Below are 23,648 nucleotides of genomic sequence, written 5' to 3'. Positions count from 1 at the left end.
GCAAATGTATACATTTTGAAAAGATATGTGCAACTCTAAAATCAAAGAATATTCCATAAAAGAAAGGAATATATATTATTAGTCTACATTAACTACATTTTTATATAACCCTCCCTTTTATTTCTAGGCTAGTTATTTGTTATTTTATTTATTTGCTTATTTTATATTGAATATTTGATATTCAAATAATATTACTTGAATAACTATTAGGAATTATGTGTCATTATAAGAGTTTGATATAAATATGTGAATGTTACATTTTTATTAATATTTATTTATTGTTTTTTGTCTTTTCCCTCTTAAATCATATGTAAAAGTCTAACTATGTTCTTCTTGGTTATTGTTCTAATCATGTGTGTTGGTGGGTATTATCACAAAAGAAAAAAGTAGAAGGAAAAATAAGGAATATTTATTGGGGGAAATATGTCTTTAAAGGAACTGTCAATTTGTATAATTGTGTTAAATGTGTTTGAATTGAAAGACATAATAAAGTACATAATATATATATATATATATATATATATATATGTATGTGTGTGTGTGTGTGTGCTAAAATATTTGTTATTTGGACATTAGATGTGCCTTATTTAGAGTTTTAAACCTACAAGTGTATTTTTATGATATATTCAAATGTAGGCTAATATACTGTCAATTACTAAGCTCAGATTCATCTTACCAGTTCAAATTCATACTGTGCTTTTGTAATTATTTATTTTTAATTTTGTGATTTTTGTGATTCTTTTTTTTTAGATTGTGTTCTAATGTTCTTCTAATAATCATAAACATATACTACAGCTGTCAAACAAACCAGAGAGAAATGTATTCATAAGTCTATATTGTCTAATGTATCATTGTAGCCTTATTTAAGTTGATATTTAAGTTATTTAAGTTTCTGTATACTGTGTATTTATGTTTGGACTAATAATGGTTAATAAAGTCCAATAATGGTATGAGAGAGTGTCAGTGGTAATATCATTGTGTTCTTGTCAGTCAGAGTTAGAGGATCTGTGTAACAACTGAGGCTTAGCCTGACAGTTAGCCTGCCCTGGACCAGGCTAGTTTCCCAGCATAAGTTGCCAGGGTAACTGAGTTTGAACTTTTTTAAGTTTGATTTATGAAACCGAATCTACCAAAAATAAGCCTGACTAACCGAAATAAGCCTGGCTTATACTCTAATCTTGGTTTATGGAACAGCCCCCTGGATGGTCATGACGTGCCTAAAATTACTATGTTTATCTTTTTCTTAGCCAATGAGAATCATTCAACCTGAAGCAAGGACATAACTTAGACCTTGGTGAAGGGTAAAACTGCAGTGTGTGTGTGTTTTGTGTGTGTGTGTGTGTGGTATGATCTTTGTAACTGTAAGCGGATTGGCCTACGAACTTGAGTCTTGAAGCTGACTTCTGCCTGATGAAACTACAAACCATCTTCAGTAAAACTTTTCTTTAATTTATTATAATTCTGACTCGGGGTCTTTATTCATCATATCTGGTTCTGTTCTTTGACTGTAAAACCCCTTACAGTGTGTTTGAGCTGAACTCTGCAGAAAGTTAGTTCTTCAGGAGTTGAACAACCCTGATTATTATTAGACTGTGTGTTGAATCATGGGTTTGACAAAAATCACTTTTAACACTTAAATGTCCTCATATCAAGTTCCTTATCAGTTTTCCTTTGACTCAGGGCTGTTGATTTACAGTTGACTCTTGATATGAGAAGCGTATCATCATAACCAGTGAGCAACTGCACATCTGCATTACTAGTTTTTTTACTATTATTTTTAGTTTTTTTTTTAATATCGTCTCTAATATGCACAAGCAGAAAACACGAAAAAAGCGAGTATTAGCTTTATAGACCAAACCTGTAAAAAAAAAAAAAAAAACGCTATCTTGTAAAAAATAAATAAAAAATTAGTAAAAAAAAGTACATGTAAGCCTTGCCAGCAGAACAAAAGTCTATTAACAAAGACTGCATCATTTTATAGTTAAATGGCCCTGAGATAAAAAGAAATGGACAGTTTTAATGGGTTTCAATGGGGACATTTTTGTCCTTAAGGTCCTGAGTGTAAATATTTTGTGTACCCAGTGATTTATGAAAGGAAATGAAGGTGAAATAAGAAAAATCCAATAAAAATACACACTTGTACCAAATTTGATGCAGTTGGCATTAACAATGAATGATTAAAAAAAAATTGAAACCTGAAAGAGACAAACATGTCCTTAAGGAAACACACGGGTTAAAGGTTGACTTTAAATTTAGCATTTAATTGTGATTGATCAATGAGACCCTTTGATTACAGAGTTATTATTGAAACATAATTTGCAAAACTGTATTAATCTAGAAGCAGAATCAGATTTAACTGTGATTTTCTGCTGTAATAAACAGTTTAACTGGTAAGATCCTCAGAGGAGTTGTGCAGAGATTAAATAAGAATGGAAAGACAGTCTCTGTGAAGGATGTCCTGAATCTGCACAGACAGTCTTTAGTTACAGGATCAGAGAATGACACTGTTCCTCTGTCATAGTCCAGCTGAACTCTCACACGCTGAAGCTTCTGTTTAACAGTGAAGACAGTGTAGGGTTGCTCTGGGGATCTTGAGCCGTATTCGCTGTACATGCACCCTACACACCAGACATTAGACTCAAAGAAATCCTCTCCCTTCCTTTGGTGTGATGCTGTGGTTATTCCAAGAACCCAGTCTGTATTGTCTCCAACCTCCACATCCCAGCAGTGTGTTCCTGAGTTAAAGCCCTCAGATCCCAGGACACATGCACACCTGTCAAACCTCTCTGGATTATCAGGAAGTGTTTTATCTCCAACACTGAGCGACACACTGGTCAGATCAGCAGAGAGTGTGAGATGAGGATATGCTGTGTTTGGATCCAGAGTCAACGGAGCTGCAAAGAGAATAACATCAGATTACAGGATGAGATATGATGTATTAGAAATGTAAAGGTTAAACATTTTTCTTTTGTTGAAAGAGATCATAAATCATGCTATCATAACAATGGTCTCTCAGTTACTGTCAGAATGGATTGAGGCTTCAGGTTTAATATCAGTATTCAATAAACACTATTGTCTCCTAATACATAAACATAAACCATGAGGAATAGACTTTTCATTATAAGTTTGCTGTATGATCTGATGATTTTCTGAAATACAGTTCAGATTCACTTTGTAGTGATTATTAAATATATTTCTATCAAATGTTGATGTTGTGTGTGTTTATATGTGAACTATCTTCTGCACTGGTGTCAAATCTGCTGAGACTCACTGTGTTGGACAGTTTCCAGCATCTTCTCCCAGACTCTGAACGGCAGGTTACCCAGATAACGCGACACATGAATCAAAGCTCCAGAACTCATCCGTGGATCCGGCTGTGAGATCTGGACTCTGAGGAACATTCAGGAGTCAGAACTGCAGTGAATTTGAGTTCAGATCCACTGAGAGAAGAGATACGAGCAGCTCACTCACCTTTCCATTGAGGCCTTAAAGTTCTGGAAAATATAGAGTTTGAAAACATTTTAATATCTTATCAAACACTCTCATTGTCAATGAGTCTCTCTATACAAGTTGTTTCATACACAAAGAATGAAGCCAGATTGATTTGTCACCTTTAGAAACGAGACGTCATTGTCTTTCATCATCTCCTCCATGTCTCTGATTGTGTGTGAAAGAGCTGAGATGTGTGTGTTCATCTCCTCCAGCTTCTCCTTCATCCTCTGCTTCTTCTGCTCCTCTTCCTCTCTCAGTGCAGTGATTGTAGCTTCTTCTTCGTCTCTGAGAAACTGATGAAGCTTCTCAAACTCTTCTTTAATCTGACGCTCTGTGTGCTCAGCTTGAGACTGAAATCAAATCACATTCACTTCAGTCAGCGCTGTATGAACACACACTCCACTAATGTCAATAATAAACTCTGTGTGTGAATGTTGAGTATTTAACTCTTTATATCCTCACCTTGATGTGCTCAATTGTTTCATCACACTTTTTCTTCATTTCTTCTCCATGTTTGAGCTTGTCTTGTAAGGACGTCAGTGCTGTATTAAATTCCTCCTACAGGTTAAGATGAAAATCTGTGAAACTTGTGCAGCTCTAAGAGGTTTAAACATTGTATGTTTGAATGTTTTTATTGTTATATTATTTATATGTTGAATGGGTCATTCTCATGGAAGCATTTGTGTCTGAATATTATGAGATTTAGTTTGAGTAAAAATAAATACTGGTCTATTGTATACACAAATAAACGCCTGAATTTATTTACAATTAAAAAAAAAAATGTATTATGTGTTTCTGGCTCCAAACTGATGCTAAATTAAGTTGAGATTGTTAATTTGTCTATACCATATAGAATAGATATAAATTTAGGTATGTTGCAAATTAGCGACAACAGGCATTTAGGGTAATTTTTTTTACAAAATGGTAAAATTAATAAAACACATTTTCCCATCTCAGGTATGTAGATTTTATTCATGGCACAAAGTTGTTAGAACTTATAAACTTTAATTGACAAATTAATGAATCTTGACAACAGCAAGAAACAAAACACTCTCCTACTCCCTAACATTGACAGTAGTTTTTATACATTCCATGTTACACTCCGTTTAACTCTTTCCTTGTTTCTCCAGTGCATACATTATATATTCTTATAGTGTTATATCATAACATGCTATTTTTTGTGAATTGTTTTTTTTTTTTTTTTTTGCCTGAAACCATCTAAATACAGCATTATGGGAGTATTAGGCCTACTTTCTGCCCTTGGTATGTGTATTGTGCTTTGATGTTTATTTTGTTCTATTTCTTAACCCAGTCCCAGTGGTTCTCAAACTTTTTAGAGTTGTACCCCAAGGGGCTTAATATCCTTCTGCGCACCCCCACTCTTCAGTCACACCTTTTTCAGTAAGGGACAATATTTGCCCCCTTAAATCGATTTTTTCAAGTGCATTTTTACCTTTACAAATACCTTTATAAAATAAATAATTCTTTGAATTAAATTTTTTTTTAAATAGATAAATATGCAATGATGGTAAAAACGAAGTGATGTTTAAATATTAAATTAAAACCGCCAGTAGGTGGAGAGTCATCGAGTCATTCATTCAGTAATAAAGCAAGTGGCTGTATTTATGAATTGATCATTGAATCATTGACTAAAGATTCGTTCACAATCATTGCTGTGTGCTGCAGTTCTGCTGTGGCTTTTATTGGAGCTATTAATTTACTGTAAAAATACTGACAACTGTGTTGAAAATGAACATCACTTAATATTAATATTTCGTTTGTTGAACTGTTGTATAAAATCAATGTCACATTTGCAATCGTGTGGATCTTCATATAATGTGATCAACATTAAACACAGGAACTCACACAGGGTATGTGTTTGTATCGAAGAGAGTTTGATTCTTATATCGATCTCCACGCTCAGCCTGTGTCTATATTTGTTCTTCATGCTAGTAAGTGCTAAATCCCTACTTTTACAAAGGTAACGGCAGCTGTCATATCATACACGCTGCTTAAATGCAGACAGTTTTTACCGCAAAAGATGAGGTAATTTGATCGGATTTCGTGTATTTACAGCATTTAACCTGAGAGAAATGCATGCTCAGTTTTAATCTTATTTTAAGATGAGGAAGTATTAACGTTAAAGGAACGGCAAAATTCAGCATTTTGTTCCCGCACCCCCTTCTGTCACCTCACGGTTTGAGAACCACCACAAACCCAGTTTGAGAACCACTGCCTTTACATATCTTTGTAAAGCGAAAAATAATATTACAAATAATTATTAGTATTAACCACCCAAACACAATTTAACACAAACTGCATGATACCAGTGCTCTGTAAAAAAGTCAGTAATTATTTAATGCCATATTACAAGACTGAAGCATTCTTACACAAAAACAAACAAATTGCACAAACTTTCCATTTGCATTTGAAATTTATCTCAAAAAGTTTAGTTACTTTCTCAGACAGGTCCCTCACTCCGGTAACTGTCCATGCTGGATCTGTCCCTGTTGTTTTAAAAAGTAATCACGGAAAGCAAAACAAGGCATTAGCATGACCGCATCCAGCTAGCCAGGCCGATAGACCGCTGTCTGATAGAGATGGGCGCGCCTCGGCTCGGGCGCGCGCAGCTTGGGGCGCTAACAGAATCGCCCATAGCTGACTAGATTTGAGCTCGCTGATTGGCTACAGTTTATGTCAAACATGTATATCTTAAATCAGCAATTGGCTAAGCTGCTCCACAGACCCGCCTCTCTGGGGCGCCTCTCTCCAGCGCCCCAGAGCTGATGAGACGTGCACGCAGGTGGAGGAGACGTGTTGAAAAAGCAGACATTTTTAATTTCTGTCATTTTTTCACATATACTGGGTGCATTTAATATCTTAAACACACAAATACTGACAATTTGTATGTATGATTTATGTATGTATTTACTTATTTATTTAATGAGTGTGGCTCATTAATGAGTGCGGGCGGAGCCCTAGCGCCCTCTATTGGCCAGTAGTGATGGGCATTCCGGCTCTTTTCCGTGAGCCGGCTCGTTTGACTCGGCTCACTGAAAAGAGCCGGCTCTTTTTGACTCACAAACGGCTCTTTAAAAAATATGTTTTAACTCGCTGAAAGTCCACCACACAACTGTGCAACGTGACTATTCACATATTTAATTGTCCATAACAACCCAAAAACTAGCCTGCTTGCCTTGCACATCTAATTAATGGGCAAAGTTATGACTGACTATTTTTCTTACCTTCTTTTTTTAACTTTTTAATGTGGATATTATTGAGCTTGTAGAAGTTTAGCTCTTGCGTTCTTCTGAACATCTTGCGCTGCAATTGCCCGATGTCATTTCTGAGTCATATCAGACCATTATCTGTCTCTCTTTTAAATGCATATTCCACAGTGGTAGTAGGCTACGATTGGCTGTTTTAAAATATAATTAATATCGAAACAAAATAACCCAGGCGGTCTCATCTAAGAGACGTTTAGGCCTCCTCCAATAGTACTGACAGCTGGGCATAGCTTGCAGGTTTGCTTAGTAGCAAACTTTTTTCATTTGTTTGGTTCAACCGCCACCCGCCCGAATTTAATTAAAATATTATTTTTCGTCACGTCATCCGCCTGATCCGCGGTTTATCCGCATCTCTAGTGTGTGTGTGAGTTTGCTCGGCACTCCCTCATGCAGTTTAATTGGTTGACATCGCGTGTATGATTGACAGGAACAGAATGTGAGGCTGATCAGACAGTCGAAACAAATGTGTGTGCGCCTTTAGGCCTATATAATTATGTTTTTGTTGGTTTTTGAATTAGTCAATTATTTTAAATGCAATTAAAATCATTCATTATTTCATTATTAGCCTACATAATGATTTAATTTCTATAGGCTATATTTTTAAAAATAGAGTCGGCTCTTCAGATATGCGAGCCGGCTCCCGTCGTTCACCTACAAGAGCCGGCTCTTAGATCCGGCTCATTCGCGAACGACCCATCACTATTGGCCAGCCGCCCCTGATTATAGCACAATCCAGCCGTTATGGACCAATGTCGCGAATTTGCTACAAACAGAAATCTACAAAGTACGTAAAAAATATTCGTCACATGAAGTCTATATGAATAACATAGCTATAGAAGCAATCAATAAGCTGGTGCATATTTTTATCTTAGCACAACTTAACTCATTTTGGGCAATTTCTCCACATTTGCGCCCTTGATATGCGGATTTTGCAAACCAAAATATTAGCTTCCGTGAACCGGATGTAGTTCCCACTCCGACCGCTCCTACGAGAAACCAGTGCGTGCAAAAGGTTCCTAGGTATGTATCAAATGTGCTAGTGGTTGAAATTTTGATTCTTTCCAGAGACTCGTTCATTTTCAGTTCGTTCACCAGAATGATTCGTTCACTGATTCGTTCAGTGACAATTTCTTCCTATTACATAAATACTGCAGCAGGTGGCGAAAAAGAGTGTATTTTATGCTATGTTTTAACGAACGTATTTACTTGTTACAAAAAAAACCTGATTTGGCTTTGTTAAAATTTGTGCCTTATTTACTAAATTAATAAAATAAGTCTAAATAAGAGGTTCAAATGACCAAACCAAGGTTTTCTTGCATAATTAACATTTTAATTGTTTGGTCAGACATACACATTCATAAATCTGGGATTATATTAAACGTTGAGTTATGTTCTGTATGTTAAATATGATAAACAATTATATGCACACCTATAACTGCGCTTTGAATGAGATTGAATCACATGCTAAATGACCGATCTACCCAGTACTCTCATTCACGAACGAAATGTACCAGTTTGATCAATTCGTTCACAAACGAGATCTCTCTCTCGTTCAGACTCGAAACAGAGCGATCTCGGTCAGTGATGGGCGTATTCGTTCAGTAGATCCAACCAATTACATGCCCCTTCACAGCCCGAACTGAAATGTTATTTGCTGACGTTACGCAAATGAGACCTAACCAATACTGTCATATTTTTTGGTTTGTTTTAGTTTTTAGAGAAGTGCATATGACATGAATAAAACGTAATTAATTAATTTTTGATAATACAAAATGAACACAATTAGTAAAGTAAATTTTTCAAAGTGCAAAATACCACAAAACTAAGTCTAAAAAAACACAAACAAAATAAAAGAAAAGCAGGTAAAGAGAAGAGTAAATTTAAATCAAGTAAACAGTCAAGTGCACCCCCCTTAGCTCAAAACAAGTACAAAATGACGATGTTAATTTGTCTTTGTTATATTTAACCATCAGCTTGCGTTATTAAACTGTTTTCATTACAATGGTAAAGTGTAAATTTCCTTCTTTGATGCAAATATGCTGACTACACAAACCTAGCTCTATCGGTTCGCCATCATTATCGTTCAAACAACTGGTTCTTTTCGTTCACGAACGACATACCCAGCAAACAATATGACGTTGTGATGACGTCACGTGCTGGTCATTTTTAGTCACGCATTTTTAGTTACGTTAGCATATGACGTCGCCACAACCGTCAAAGTGAAACACCAAAAGAGGTCGCTACGACGTCGCCAACCGACGTCGTGACAACATCTCCAGTACGTTGCGACAACGTTATTTAATTAAGGTCGCCGATTGGTCATTTGATGACTTTTGACACTTTTTCATATATTCATATTCATTCTGCAGTGGATTTATTGACATCCATTTATACTAGCATTTACCTGCCACTACTGTCACAGCAACATCGATAATTGTGGTTCTTGTTCAGAACTTAAGTTTGTTGTTTCAACTAGCATTACTGTTCAAATCTTGACATTTTACTCAAACAATTGGTAAAAACATGTTTAAACATTCACTAATGTAAACACATGTTAAAAAACATTGTAGAATAATTGAAAGAACTGAAGTGTTTTTGCAGATTTTATTTAACAGAATTTAACAGACACTATAATAACAAATGGGGAAAAAATGAACAACTATACATTAAAGCAAAAAATGAAAAAAATAAACGTCACTATGTACAACACTTTAAAAAGGTCTTCATCTGAATCTTAATCTGTGTCACTGAATTGCTGGTTATTGATCTCTTGTGGGACCGCCACTTCTGAGACTGACTGCACCTAGACAAACAATTTAAATAAATCTTAAATAAATCTTGTAGTCCAGAAGCTCTTTCAGTTTTGCCTCCAAGACAGCAAGTTCTTCCAAAGACTGGGCCACATCGATTTCTGTTGGAGTCTCCGGACCCTGGCTGGCTCCTCCAGTCTGGTTTAACCGGAGGAGGATCTCCTGGATGTTTTTTGCTGTCAAATCCTGGCGGGTCAACATTGCCTTAAGTGTCTCTGTTTCAGAAATGCAAAATGTTTCAAAGACATTAAAATGAAGGTCAGAAATGTACAAAGTGCAAAGATAACACATTGCAGTTATTACATGACTGAAATTTACCCACAATAAAAATGAACATACCTTGCATTACTGTAACCGTTTGGGTTAAGGCGGAGATAGAGTCTGACACACTTGAGGAGCAGCTGGCAGTTTCTGTGTGCACATATGCAATACAAAATGCAAGCGATTAAACTCAACACTTAGGTTCAGCATGTTATAAAACAAGAACTACCAAAGTTCAAATCACCAGGCTACATTTCTTGTGTGTCACCATGTTGATAACTGTAACACTTACAAATAAACAAGATTTTCAAAGTCATTAAACCAACACTAAAAATATAATCATACCATCAGACATCTCAGGCTGAATAGGACTAACTGGATCAAGGTCTGTGTAAATAAATAAAAAAAATGTCAACATAAGGTATATTTTAATATAGATCCGCGCAACTTGACAAAGCTTATGCAACAATTGTTAACTTACTGTTCATAGTGTTTGTCTGCGGAAAGATGCAGATGGGAGGTGGAGGGTGTGTTGGTCCTGCAGAAGATTTCCGTGTAAGTGGCACCTCTGGTGGTCCATGGGACAAATCTAGATGATACATATTACCAAGATACTTTGGTTAATCATTCATTTACAGGACCCTGTCTAATGATTTCCAAAAATGTAATGCTAGCGATTTTCTTATAAATTTTCTTATAAAATTTCTTATATTTTCTTGTGAAGCATGGCATGCTTGAGAAATATTGAACAATTATTTAATATCATACCTCTGGATTTCTTATTAGTATGGAGGACCTGTTCCGCAGAGCCTTCATCTAAAAAGCATACAATAAACTCCAGTCAACAAACCAGTCAGGGATACAGCATGTAATAAATAACTACATGAAAATGTAAATACCCTCATCGCTGCTGTAAGCACATTTTGATGTCCTTTTTGAGAGCACAGCCCCATCCTCGGCACTTTCCACGTTTGACATTGTTTCGGCCTTTCTCAACCACCGAAGTGCCTGGTTAAAGTCAGCTACAAAGAAATGTGAACATTAGGGAAAGTACAAACAATATAGGATTAGTTGAAACATTTCACAAGTATTCTACATGATGCAATGTATTTTGCTTTCTTAGCAGCTTTCAAAAAAATTTACTTAAGCATGCACAACAAAAACAGGACAAGAAATTAATACAACTGTACCTGTAACACCACTAAACACCTTGACTTTCCTGGAAATCCAAGTATCAGGATCAGGTTGTTCCCCTCTTCATGACATTCAGATATTCCCTGTCTGGGTCGCACGGGCATTTTCTGCCTGGCTTGCATGGAGTTTTTGGAGAGTGCGTCTGGTAGCTCTCCAGGACTGTAAATAGATTCTCCGACTTGGCTTCATCCTAAAATACAATCAAATTTTATGATGCCAGTTTAGCTAGAGAACCTAAAACTCCATGTAACTACAACACCCTAACATTGTGAAAAAGTATGGTTTGTGAATAAAATAAGCAAAAGCAATTATCCACTTGAGACCATGTGTTGTGTAAGGATATGATAGCCAATTGATATGTTTCTGAAAAGGTGTAAGTTAGGGGATTGTCAAGTTCTAAAAACAGAATAGTTTACAGTCCCCCAATAACAATATTTGTATAGTGCATTTAATACTATCACTTTTAAAACATGCTTACCTGAAAAACACTGTCAATCTTCACTGAAATCGGAAATCACGGAAATCTGCAATTACCGAAAGCGGCAATGGAAGAAAATAGATGTGAGTTTAATAGTTTCCCACACCACTATTGTGTGAATACAACATTTCCTGACAAAAACAGGGTTTCTAGGAATTGGGAAGGCAGAAAAACAATATATAATAATACAAAACAACAATTAAATAATAAAGCTGAAATAAGCTATTCTATTTACCAGGATAATGAAATAAATTACCACAGTAAGAGACTACAGCAGTAAATTTGCGAAAAAATTTACGATTTGCATGTGAATCTCATTTGCGCGCGTGGGCGTGGTCAAATTAAAAATGAGCAAGCGTTTGAGAAGCTGGACATCTTGTTGGTTTTATACAAATTACTTAAACAGAGAATATTTGTTTTCAGTTTGAATCCGATCATTTAAAAGTACACACTTAAATGATTATAAAGGTGTATGGCTCATAAATGTGTGACAAGTATTCGCTGAGTTTTGTTTCAGTTTATAGACGTGCTCAAGAAAAAAAAAGTTCACCGCGACGGAGAGGCAGAACGCACACCCTGTTTATTTTCTTTATTTTACAAAAGCACAATGTTTTGATTTGATTGTAAGTGGACACATACAAAAGTAGAAATATCACAGATTCTTTTTTTATATTTCTTTTTTCTGTATTTTCAAGTTTATTGTGCTACAATGTGAAGAAAATCCAGCAAAACGCGCGGGCGCGTTTGCCGACCATTTTAACCTACATTTGAAACAGAGATCTTGGTTAAAATGTAAAATTCGGAAAATACTTTAGAGAATGTGTGGGACCCTTATGGCGGGTTGTATTTACACTTACCTGTGTTTTGTCGTGAAGGAATGGTGTATTTCTTCTTTCTTCGATTCAACACAACCAGCAGCGGAAGCTCTTCTTTTGTGGATATGGGGAGGCTGCAAGCGTTTGAGAGTTGCATATACTGCCCCCTACTGTACCGAAGTGAAATTGTTGAAATCTGTATGACTTGAATGAGTCTTAAGTGAGACACTACAGGTGAATAGGGTAACATTTTTAAATAATAATAATTATAAATGTATATATATATATATATATATATATATATATATATATAATTAAATTATAGTTTCACTTTTTGAATGAAATTACTGATATAAATCAACTTTTTGATGATATTCTAATTATATGACCAGCACCTGTACATATAAAACATCTGAAAACAAATTCTTCTATTAAAATGTACATCTGCTTAAAGTCAAGAAATGACGTGGCTAAGACGTGGTGAGGAGGTTAGAAAATGACCAAAATAATTGGTCATCAGCTGGTCTTTAGACAACGTTGTGGGAAGGTAAGGAAGCGACCAAGAGCTGTGGTCACGAGACTACCTTGTGATGACGTTGCCACAACGTCGTGGCATAGGGTGTTTCTCAATATGCGTTCTTCAGCGATCTTGCGTCCTTGTGTTCTCGTTTTACGTCATCATTAACCGTCGAAGTTCAGACCCAATTCTCAAGAACGCAAGTACAGAGGACGCATGAAAGAACCCGGATGTGTTCTTGATACCGAGGATGCATCGAATGCAGACTTGAGCTAGTACTCGCCTGGTGTCCCAGAAGTCATTGCGGCCGGTTCCGAGTTCGTTCTTCCAAGGAAGCTTGGCAAGACCGGTCTCCACAAGAACACAAGTCCGTTCTCTGCGTTCTTGGTGACGTGACGAACCCACGACCAATACTGACGTCACTTTTGGTCGCCGTTACGTCACGTGTTTACATGTAGCCTACCAGTTCGTTCACGAGAAGATCTCTCTCTCTCGTTCAGACTCAAAAGCAACTCGGTCACAGTCAGTGAAGGCGTATTCGTTCACTACATCCAACAAATCACATGCTTCGTCACATCTCATACTCGAAGGCTATTGGCTTGAGGTTTAGTCATTCTTGACAGGTTGAAAACACAGAGCTACCCGGTTCACTGAGCTGCGCATGCGCTGCGCGGCTGTGGAGTATGGAACGCCGTTGGGGACAATACCTATTATATGCAACGCGTGAAATTTGGACGCATTAACACGCACAGTTTGTACGCGTCTTTTTGGTCCGTGTAAACGCGAACGTTTTGTACGTCTAAACGCGAAGTTTTGTGTCATGTTATTTAAAGACACAATCGTTTGTATCGCCTTAACGCAACATTTTTGGCCGTGTATTTTTTGTTACGTGTTTCTATACGAACGTTTTCGTCGTGTAAACATGACATTTTTGAATGTGTAATATTTCTGAGTGTTATTTGATGTGCGACATACAAATTTTTCTGTTTTAGTTAAACTGGTGATAATTTAGAGTCAATGATTAAATACATTCAATGACTGCATGAATTAACATTATATTATTTTGTAACGTTAAAGGAATTTGTCCTGTAGGAAAAGTGAGTGGTCTCTGTGATCCAACGACCATAGCCTATTTCCCCTCTGGTTAATGCATTCGAGGTGTCTATTTGGACCACTGCAAATAGCCTACTTGTTGGCAGAACTAATTACACTAGGCCAGTCTACCCTATATGTGGAAAAAGTTAGTCAGCGGTTTCTGTGGCGTAACGTGTAAAGGGAGACCGGGGTTCTATTCCCACTGACAGCGCTTTTTTTTAATAACTTTACAGTTATTAAACGCAAAATTGTTTTCAATAAAAATTATTTGACTTAAAATTCATTTTAATTCATAAAAGTTACATTTAGGGTAAGGTTAGGGGTAGCTCTAGTCTTTAATATCTCAATAAGTTGCCATGATTTTAATATTGTTTTATAAATCTAATAATCTACTGTCAGTTATATTGCAGGATGTTTAATGCACAACAATACTGATGAGCAAATAGTAACGTTATCTGTCACTATTTATAAGTAAATAGCATCTAAATGTCTACTGAATCCACAACTGTTGCTATTTACACTTGGACTTGGACTGGCTGCCCCACAGTTTACGTGGTCCGCCTGCTGTAGTGATTCTGTAATGTTTATGTGTCGTATGATTGTGTCTGTGTTTAAATGTTGAATAAAGATTTGTAAATTGTCATAGGCTACTGGTGCTTTGTTTTCTGCTTTTGTATTTGCCTTATTGTTATAATATAATTGTTAAATTTGTGATTGTTACAATATATTGTTGTTATTAGATTATTTTTATCTGACATATACAGTATACAGTATATGTGTATTAATTATTTCGTGTCAAACTGACATCCCGACTTCAAGGAGCATTCCAGAGTCTCTCATACCAGATTGATGCTGGCCCACTCGGAGATTACTCCAGTCATTTTGAAAAAACAATAGTATTTAGTATTTAGCCTTTGCTAACTTTATTATTCATTGTATTTATTAAAGTTGAATGATTTATGGCATTTATTGGCACTATTATGTATAATTATTGACACCCCACCCTGGACCTCACTAATGATTAAACTCTGGCTATGGCCGTATCCAGTGTTGTATGTTGTATACATATGTTAACATATGTTATACACAGGGCTTAATTTGAGCCTGAACACGCCGGAACATGTTCCGTCACCTCCGACATTGGATCCGGCACCTTTTTTATTGGATCCGGCACCTACTGTGTCACTAAAATTAATTGCCTAAATGAAAAATAAATAAATAAATAAATACTGTTTGTGTAGTGTTCAATGTTTGTGACACATGACTTGCGCGCTTGTTGTACGAGTTGAGATTGCTGTTAGCCTCGATCGTTTCACGCAGGGAAAAAATGTCAAAAAGACAGGAAAGTTTGCTTAACTTTTTCAAATACGCTGGACAGTCAGATCCCAAACAAGCAAAAATTGTTTCCGCTGATCAAAAAGGAGACCACGGTGGACACAGTAGCCTAGTATCGACATAATATCTCGTTATTTCGACATAATAAGGGGACATTCTAATCTGCATTAAGCCACATTAAGCGTTTTTATAATGGGTTTCTATGGGAGGAAAATGCTTAACGTGTAATTGCGTTCATATTCTGGGCTCATTTGATTTGTTTTTCTGATTTGGGCTTTTCTGATTTTTGTACATAGCATAGCCTATTTGTAAGGATTTTAGTATCATAATGATTAATAAATGCACGCACAATTATCCGTGAACTTGATTTGAACAAATGCCTTTCAACTTGTGTGTGCAAAATTCAGAATTAAATTAATGTGCAGAAATTTGTACAAATAGAAAGTATGTAGGCCTACTATACTGTTTTAGCCATTAAAAAAAGCGCATTTGGTTTCATATTTGTTAAAATATTATAATGTTATTTTTTTTTCATTTATGTTGATTTATGAAAAGTGAACAGCACGACCGCGCAATATGAGACATGGAGCGGGTCAGACATGATTTTGACCGTTGAAGTTGAAGTTGTTTTGTAGAAAGCCTTTCTTTAAAGTGAATTTCGTTTTGTATAAATTGTATCTTAATTTTAATAAATTTTTCATCAACCAATTGCCTGTATTTAATAAATAGGCCTACGAAACAAATATAACGGAGGCGCCCGCGCGCTCACTTCCATTGCACGTGAACTAGAGCACACCCTAACTTAACGAAACTCAGTGTATGCCTCACACAGACATTACAAATACATCAAATACACAAAGCTTGAAATGTCTTTAAACGAAATAATTCAAAACGAAAAAAGAAAAAGGCTACTCTCTGATTATGTAATCCATTAGTCTTATTTATGTGCATTTCTCTCTATAAGCGCGTTCACACGGAGATGGCGATCGTCAACTTCATCTTTGCAGCCGAGTCGACACTTTTAGAGAAAACACTTGTTTATTAATAAAAATCAATACACGCATCACCGGATTTACAGATGCACGCACACATATTATTTCGAAATAACGAGATATTGTGTTGAAATAACATTATTATTAATAATAGCCTACATCTTTTAGAATAGGCCTATTTGATTGAATGCTGAAAGTTGCCCTTGTTCAATTTAATAAAATTAAAACTTTAATTGTGATCATTAACATAACTGAATATTAAATATTTAGTGGCCAAGTTTTGCGCGGCTCTCCGTCAAATCTAGCACCCACTCAGCACATGCGTTAAAAATTCTCTGGCGCTGTCCCTGCAGAGAAGCTACGTAGGCAGTGTAATTTTTTTTTTTTTTTTTTTTTTTTTTGTTCCGTTACCTCCAACCCCCGTTTTGAGTCGCCGGATCTGCGCTCCGGGACCTCCCACTTTACAAATTAAGCACTGTACATGTGTATATAGCCTGTTATAAGAGGATGCAAACTGAATGCAGTCTGTAAAAGTTCTTTGACAGTTTAATAAAAAATTTCTAAGAGCCTTCGTAGAGAGCAATCCACTTTTCCACGTTACCGGAGACAAAAAACCTGCATGAGTACAAACGGGATGAGATGCCACAGCATGACACAGCACTGACATCACAGCCAACGTATAAATGCATCATTGACTCTAAAGTTTTACGCTTGCCTATGTACATGCCAACGTAAAATTACGATCTCATTCACGAACAAATGTTACGTGTGACGTTTGCATAGGTATTTGCTTACCTAACAGCACATCATCCCTCACGGAAAGAAATGTCGTCTGATGTTTATATATGTATACAGCAACGTGCCATCGCATCACAAATGCAAATGAAATCCTAAATAGAGCAACGCTATTGGCTGTTGTGCGGTCTGACGCGACACCCGAACATATACTTCGTATTTACGCGTACAAACTGTGCGTGTTAATGCGTCCAAATTTCACGCGTTGCATATAATAAGTATTGTCCCCAACGGCGTTCCATAGTGGAGGGAGGAATTTCAGTGAACGAGAATATGAGTCAATGATTACGTGAACGAGAACGATTCGTTCACCTAAAAGATTCGTTCAAAAAGAACGATTCGTTCACGAACGTAACATCACTAACATCACAAACAGGCATTGGGGGGAAACACACACTATCTCGCCTGCAGTCTGAATGGAAGCGGTTTGTTGCAAATTCGCGACAGTAAGGGGATAATACTGTTTCTATGTATATCACTGTATTTAACATTTGAAATGAGAGACATTAGTCTTACCTTGTAAGATGAAAGCACTTCACTGATGGGTCTGAATGTGTGATTGGTGTGTTTCTCTGAGTCTCTGCACACTATACACACAGGCTGTTTGTCCTCCAGACAGAAGAGTTTGAGTTTCTCACTGTGTAAACTGCAGATCTCCTCAGATCCTGATGAACGTTTCTCATTCCCCTCCTTTATCAATGAATCACACAAGTTTTTTAACGCTAGATTACATGGAGGTTCACCTTTAGATGATCTTCTCCTGCAGACAGGACACTCCTGAGTTTCCTTAGTTTTCCAGAACTGTTGTAGACACTCTTTACAAAAACTGTGACTACAGGAAAGAAAAACAGGAGTCTTGAAGATTTCGAAGCAAACAGGACAAGAAAGCTCTTCCACAGATTTTGGATCCATTTCCTCGTCTTGTAAAAGATCCAATAATCTACAATTTACTTTCACTTTCTGAACTTTGGTTTAAAGAGTAAACAACTATTACAATCAAAATCTAATCTAGATTCATTCAGAAATACACAAAAGCCCTAATATAATGTGTCCTCCTCTGTTCTTCACGACTCGTTTTAGCTTTCAGTAAAAGTGAAAGGCAGAAATAATGACTAGTCACTTCCTGGAAGGATTTGTAAGAGGGTGGAGTTTCTGATGAACTTTTGGAGCTTCTGGGACTGGTTGCATAAACCACTGAAACTAGTAAGTTAGTCTTTTTTTTTTTCTTTAAAACGATTCATAACTTTTTTAAGTCAGTTATATAAAAATTTGATTCCAAAAAAAATAAGACTGATTGTCCCTTCTAGTGGGTCATATAAGACTGTCACATCCACCAGCTGGAGTGCCCATGATCTCCACTAGGGGGAAACACCTCCCGACTCTCGCCATCTTATCATGGACTACATTTCCCATAACCCACTGCCTGGACCCATTATGCTTGCTTACATTCTGCTGTCTCACAATACCTTGTTAATATTGCCTATATAACCCCTGTATGTGCTGTCATTCCTTGCAAAAGTTTTGGATGTTGTTACTCTGCATTTCTAAGTGTTATCCTGGTTTCATGTGTCTTGTTTTTTTGTTTTTTTTATTCTCTGCCTGTTTTCTGGATTCCCTTTTTGCCTGTGTTTTCTGTAGTGAAGGTGAAGTGAAGCATTATGAACCAGCGAAGCTTTCAACACAATTGTATCAGAAAAAAGTTCATTACACAAAGCTTTTCAAACCAGAGCTTGACGAGGACCTCTGCTGGTGAAAGTGAGGCAAAATGTTTCACATCCAAACGCATTAATCTTCGAAGCAAACATGAATGAATGGATGGATAGATGAATAAATTAATTAATCAATATATTAAATAGCCTACATGACAACAATCTGTTCCATTGCATACTCATAGTAACTCAAAACAATAAAGATAACATTTTGTATCCTGGATGTGGACATTTTTCCTGTTTGTAAACCAACAAAACTCATGAATAGAGGGAGTAAATAAATGCAGGTGCATGCACACAAAGACACACACTTTCACATCTTATACATCTTATAGGGGTTGTTTACACCTGGCCACTTCATGCGTTTTCTCAGATCGGATAGCTATCTGATTTATCAAAACGATTCCATTTACACATCACATAAATGTGTTTTTGCGAAACGGATTTAAATCCGATCTTCAATCCCCGCGCTATATGCAGATTTAATGGAGTGCACGTCACCGAAAGCAACAGATATGAGCTGCATTTTAATCAAAGATCGCAATAAGAGAGAGCAGCAGCAACAGCCCTGGTAAGATCATTTCGTTTCTTTACTTTTAATGATGATGATTGTGTGTTAAGCTTCTCACTTTCACTTTGATTATAGTTTGCACGTTGGCTTAATGAATAGATGCTCAGCTTCTCATCTGCGGTCACGGTGATGCGTGTTGCAGTAGCGTCGTCATATCTGGCTATAACATTACATATAGCGGCCTATAACACGCTCTCACACGTTTATTTTTTTTTGTGCCATTTTTGGGAGGAGTACAATTTACATGTGGTTTCAACAACCACATGCATTTACACTTGTCCAGTTTCGTCTGGAGTGCGTCTCAGACCTCCTCCTGAAGTGGTTTGAGCGATCGGATTCAAATCCGTCTTGAATGCGTTTCGGAGGGCATTTACACCTGGTCTCTTCACGATCGGATAGCTATCCCATCTGAGAAAACGCATGAAGTGGCCAGTTGTAAACAGCCCCCATACAGATGAGGCCATTAAGAATCCGCATCGCAAGGAAAGGGATTCAGTAGTATAGTGTAGTATAGTGTAGGCCAGGGACGTCACTAGGATTGGAAGACGGGGGGGCTTAGCCCCCAGGGTATTAGTAATTTGCGTTTATAGAAAATCTTACAGTGAATTTGAGTAAAAAACAACTATATATATGTTAAGCTGTATTTGTCTCTTCAACCCCGTTACCATCTTCAACCCTGTTACCCTAGTCTCAACCCTGTCACACTTACATTTTTATTAATTATTTTTTTAAGTTTATGAATAAGTAATTTAATGTTTGTTGAACTTAGTCAGAACTGTTCAGAGCAATCATAAGAATACTGATTTTAGTTCAAATTCTGAAGTTAAGCCACATCTTTGATTAAAAATTATAGGGTTGCTGTCACAAAAAGTGCCCATTTCAGGCTTTATAGCATAAGTGTAAAATTATATGTAAATGTTATGGTGCATGGTACAATTTCTGGTAAGCTACGCTTTTTTATTATTTCAATTCAATTCAGTTATTGTAGCCTAATTTCATTTAATATTGACTCATTTGGATAAATATTAGGTACTCAAGATTTTTTTCTCAATAAAAAAACAACTCACCTAATGCTGTAAACAGACAGCCCTATCAGCTGGTAGTATTATTTCAGGTTAAAAGTAACTCAAATTAAAAATAATATGTGTTTTTTTTATTATAATAACAACAACTTTATTTAATGATATAAGTAAAAATATAATAAATATAGAACACATATTTAGCAAAATACTCTCTATAGGCTAGCTCTTTTTTTTCTTGCCAACTACGTGCTATAGCCTATATTATGTTCATTAAATGACTTTCCTGAGGTAAATGTGACATAATTGTTCTCCAGCTATGTTATTGACCTCTTCACGCTGATAAAAAAAAGTTGAAGTAACTATCTCTAGTGCAATTTTTCTCTTTTTCAGGTTGTCGAGTTCTCCTCTTAATTTGTGTTTTTTCAGGTCAAAATACTCATTTTTTTGTTGAAGATGCCGTTTATATAGGGAACGGATGTCACCCTGTGTCATTTTGTGAAAGAAAAAAAAAGGGTCAAAACATTCCTCATGCAACAAAAGTAAAAAGTAAAAGTACAACACTGTCCACCTCTGTATCAGCTCTTTGTGCAGACTCTTCTGCAAGCCTTTCTGTAGGCCTTTCTCTAGGTGTGGACTCCTGCAACTCATATTGCAGACAGAAAGAATAGGTACACAAGTGTATACAAATTAGTGTAAAGTTATTTATGCACTTACAGGTTCTTCCTCCAAAGGACAGTCATCTGAGAGGGTTTCTTCACTGTCCTGCAATGGAAATAAATGGGTATTACAAAGTGTTGCACTTTCTTCCCTTTATGCGAGTTAGAGAAAGTACACAACTTACTGCATATGCTTCAGCCACCACTTGCTTGGGAACAGGTAAAAGTGTTGGTGTATTATGTAAAACTGCACAAAAGAGGGGAAAAAAACTTGTCATTACAATTAACTACACTGTAAAAAAATATAATGTGATCAATAACTCATGGCAACATTTTATATTAACTAAAAGTTTAGAAGTTCTCACTTTCACAAACGGTTGAAATGACTGTACCAGCTATTTGAATTATACTTCATTTAATGCAGCAACAAATAATTTTACAGTGTAGGCTACTAAGAGAATTGAAAGCTCATTTAGCCTACCAGTAATGAAGGTGTTGCTGCTACTGGTCCCTGGCTTTGGGTCTGAGGAAGAGCTGCCCCCAGGGATGCCTCCACAATGGTTCGGTTTTCATTCAACCCAAGGGCCAGCTCCTCTGCTGGGGTATATTGTGGGGGTGCAGGTCCACCACCTGTTTTTCTTGGTGGCTGTTATAAACAGACAAACACATTATTTAACAGTGGCTTTTAAAAAGAGGAAAAAAGTGGCTTTTAAAATAAAGACAGTATAAGAATTAAAGGCTACCATTTTGTAGAATATTCTTGTACTTCACTTTTACTTGTCCCCATGTTCTAGTGGTTCCCGTGGTGGCTCTGACATAAAAGAACAAAGTAAATATGAAATTATTAAAATGCAAAAATACATACTGTAGAAAGTGATAGAAACATCTACCATGGACAGCACTTAAACTCACATTGTTATGAAGAAATCCCTCAGTAATGATTGTACGGGTATCACAGGATTACTGCGGATCCTTAAAAAGGATTCAATTAGTTTTTATTTTGTTTTTAATTTAAGGTAATAAAAAGTCTTACAAAGTCTTATGTTTACTAATGAGAGGTCTTAAATTTTACATGATACTTTGACTTAGACATATCTAAATAATGGGGTCTTTCCCATGAATTAACTTAACCCTTTCATGCATAGAGGTCACTACAGTGGACAGCTCTTAAAAAAGCATTTTCTTGAATTTGCACGGGTTTTGATGGCATAGTTGCACATCAACCTCTACAGTGGACCCTGGTGCATCATCCTATACATTGCAACCAAGTGGCAAGCCGTTGTGTTTCGATATTTTTTTTTATTATTTTTTTTCAAACCAAGATGGCCAATGGTCAGTCAGAAATGCCAAGTTGCTCCGGAATATCCACCCATTCCTACTATCCTCTTGTAGGTAAAAAAAAATATTACAGCATCAAGCAATATCTAATGAGTCCTATCACAGTTAAATTTTCCAAGTTTTGATTTTAGATTGGGAGAAAAATCTGATTAATCATCTGTCCACTATAGTGGACCTCATGCATCAATGGCTATATTTCAGCTACAGTTCATACTTATACTGTGAATATTGTTTTTGAAAATATGTAATCTGCAGTGATTTTTTACTGTAAATAAATGTATTTGTATTATTAGAATGTTACTTTCATTGACATCAAAAAAGTTATGTGATTACATAATGTGACTTGTAATGCGTTTCTTTACTTGTGAGATCAAAAAGTAATCTGATTATGTAATGCATGTTACTTGTAATACATTACTTTACTCGTAACATTAAAAAAATCTGATTAGGTAATGCATGTTACTTGTAATGTGCAGGGGTGTAACAAATTTCTTAGTTTTTTTATGGATAAAATTTTAAGCATCCATAAGTCTATCAGTTTGGTACCTTGCTCTGCAATTCTTGAGACCTATCCAGTTAGTTTTCCTGAAACTGCATTCTCCAGTTTTAACATAGTCACTACTGATTGTATTTCAAAATCCCTCGACCCAATCCCAACATCTGTTCTTAAGAGGTGTCTCTCTTCAATTAGTCCCCTCATTTGTAGCATTGTGAACACCTCTCTTACAACTGGTATTGTTCTAAAAGCCCTAAAGGTTGCAGCATCAAATATGCCCTTTCTGTCACGGTTCATGAATTCGCTGTCTCTTCCTCGTCTCGTGTGATTGTGTGTAGTGTGTGTGGATAGTGTGGGTGTGTCCTCAGATTACCGCTGATCATCAGCACCAGCTGATTCCACTCTACTCTCCTATATATTCTCAGTGACTGGTATCTTGTGTTGTCAGATCGTTGTGGTGTTTACCGGTGTTGGTTCCTGTCCTGTTTGGCGCTCTCTCTTGTGGTCTTCGTTCCAGTTGGATTTGTCTCTTTGTGTCTTCGGTTCCTGACGTCATCATCGCACTTCTGGATTCATGGACTCCTCATTCATCTGCCGTCCACCATCAGCCCGGTTGCCCATCGAGGTCCCTGTGTCACTCTCCTGCCCTGTGTGTCGTGTTTGTGTGGACCTGACTGTCACTGTTTATTTATAATAAACATCTTTTACCTGCATCTTGCTTCCTCTCGCATTCATGACACTTTCTTGCTAAGGTTTTGGAGTGTGTTTTTGTGGCACAACTCCAC

At 36.6% G+C, this 23,648-nt stretch overlaps 3 protein-coding genes across 3 annotated transcripts; all 3 read right to left on the bottom strand.

The window, feature by feature from the left end:
* Positions 1–1,704: 1,704 nt before the first annotated feature.
* Positions 1,705–18,211, bottom strand: LOC311094435 (nuclear factor 7, brain-like). The gene is made up of 6 exons (XM_084132397.1): positions 17,588–18,211; positions 3,955–4,050; positions 3,612–3,842; positions 3,472–3,494; positions 3,272–3,390; positions 1,705–2,894 (listed from the first exon to the last, which is right to left on the bottom strand). The coding sequence occupies exons 1-6, from the start codon at positions 17,981–17,983 to the stop codon at positions 2,353–2,355; spliced, it is 1,407 nt and encodes a 468-aa protein (XP_083988523.1). The 5' UTR covers positions 17,984–18,211; the 3' UTR covers positions 1,705–2,352.
* LOC311094436 (uncharacterized protein) lies at positions 9,370–12,136 on the bottom strand. The gene is made up of 8 exons (XM_084132398.1): positions 11,523–12,136; positions 11,041–11,234; positions 10,750–10,872; positions 10,619–10,666; positions 10,332–10,439; positions 10,196–10,237; positions 9,929–10,000; positions 9,370–9,804 (listed from the first exon to the last, which is right to left on the bottom strand). The coding sequence occupies exons 3-8, from the start codon at positions 10,826–10,828 to the stop codon at positions 9,596–9,598; spliced, it is 558 nt and encodes a 185-aa protein (XP_083988524.1). The 5' UTR covers positions 10,829–10,872; positions 11,041–11,234; positions 11,523–12,136; the 3' UTR covers positions 9,370–9,595.
* A 2,584-nt stretch (positions 18,212–20,795) lies between the features above and the next one.
* On the bottom strand, positions 20,796–23,578 carry LOC311095393 (uncharacterized protein; the record flags this gene model as incomplete). The annotated part of the gene is made up of 8 exons (XM_084133877.1): positions 23,329–23,578; positions 21,942–22,001; positions 21,773–21,840; positions 21,511–21,675; positions 21,215–21,276; positions 21,088–21,135; positions 20,942–21,010; positions 20,796–20,856 (listed from the first exon to the last, which is right to left on the bottom strand). The coding sequence occupies exons 3-8, from the start codon at positions 21,773–21,775 to the stop codon at positions 20,796–20,798; spliced, it is 408 nt and encodes a 135-aa protein (XP_083990003.1). The 5' UTR covers positions 21,776–21,840; positions 21,942–22,001; positions 23,329–23,578.
* Positions 23,579–23,648: the final 70 nt, after the last annotated feature.

The sequence above is a fragment of the Abramis brama genome (genome assembly GCF_963993115.1).
Source record: "Abramis brama genome assembly, chromosome: 13".
Taxonomy (NCBI): domain Eukaryota; kingdom Metazoa; phylum Chordata; class Actinopteri; order Cypriniformes; family Leuciscidae; genus Abramis; species Abramis brama.
The sequence above is the reverse complement of the archived record's forward strand: the minus strand, read 5'-3'. Positions and strand labels throughout refer to the sequence as shown.

Bases quoted from the DNA above. Each gene is read 5' to 3' on its own strand.
- LOC311094436 (XM_084132398.1), bottom strand. From the start codon at position 10,828: ATGTCAAACGTGGAAAGTGCCGAGGATGGGGCTGTGCTCTCAAAAAGG. The intron at 10,440-10,618 runs GTATGATATTAA...TGTATCATCTAG, and splicing joins TACTAATAAGAAATCCAGAG to ATTTGTCCCATGGACCACCA. The intron at 10,238-10,331 runs GTAAGTTAACAA...TTATTTACACAG, and splicing joins GCAGACAAACACTATGAACA to ACCTTGATCCAGTTAGTCCT.
- LOC311094435 (XM_084132397.1), bottom strand. From the start codon at position 17,983: ATGGATCCAAAATCTGTGGAAGAGCTTTCTTGTCCTGTTTGCTTCGAA. The intron at 3,843-3,954 runs GTGAGGATATAA...ATTTGATTTCAG, and splicing joins AAACAATTGAGCACATCAAG to TCTCAAGCTGAGCACACAGA. The intron at 3,391-3,471 runs GTGAGTGAGCTG...AATGTTCCTCAG, and splicing joins TTTAAGGCCTCAATGGAAAG to AGTCCAGATCTCACAGCCGG.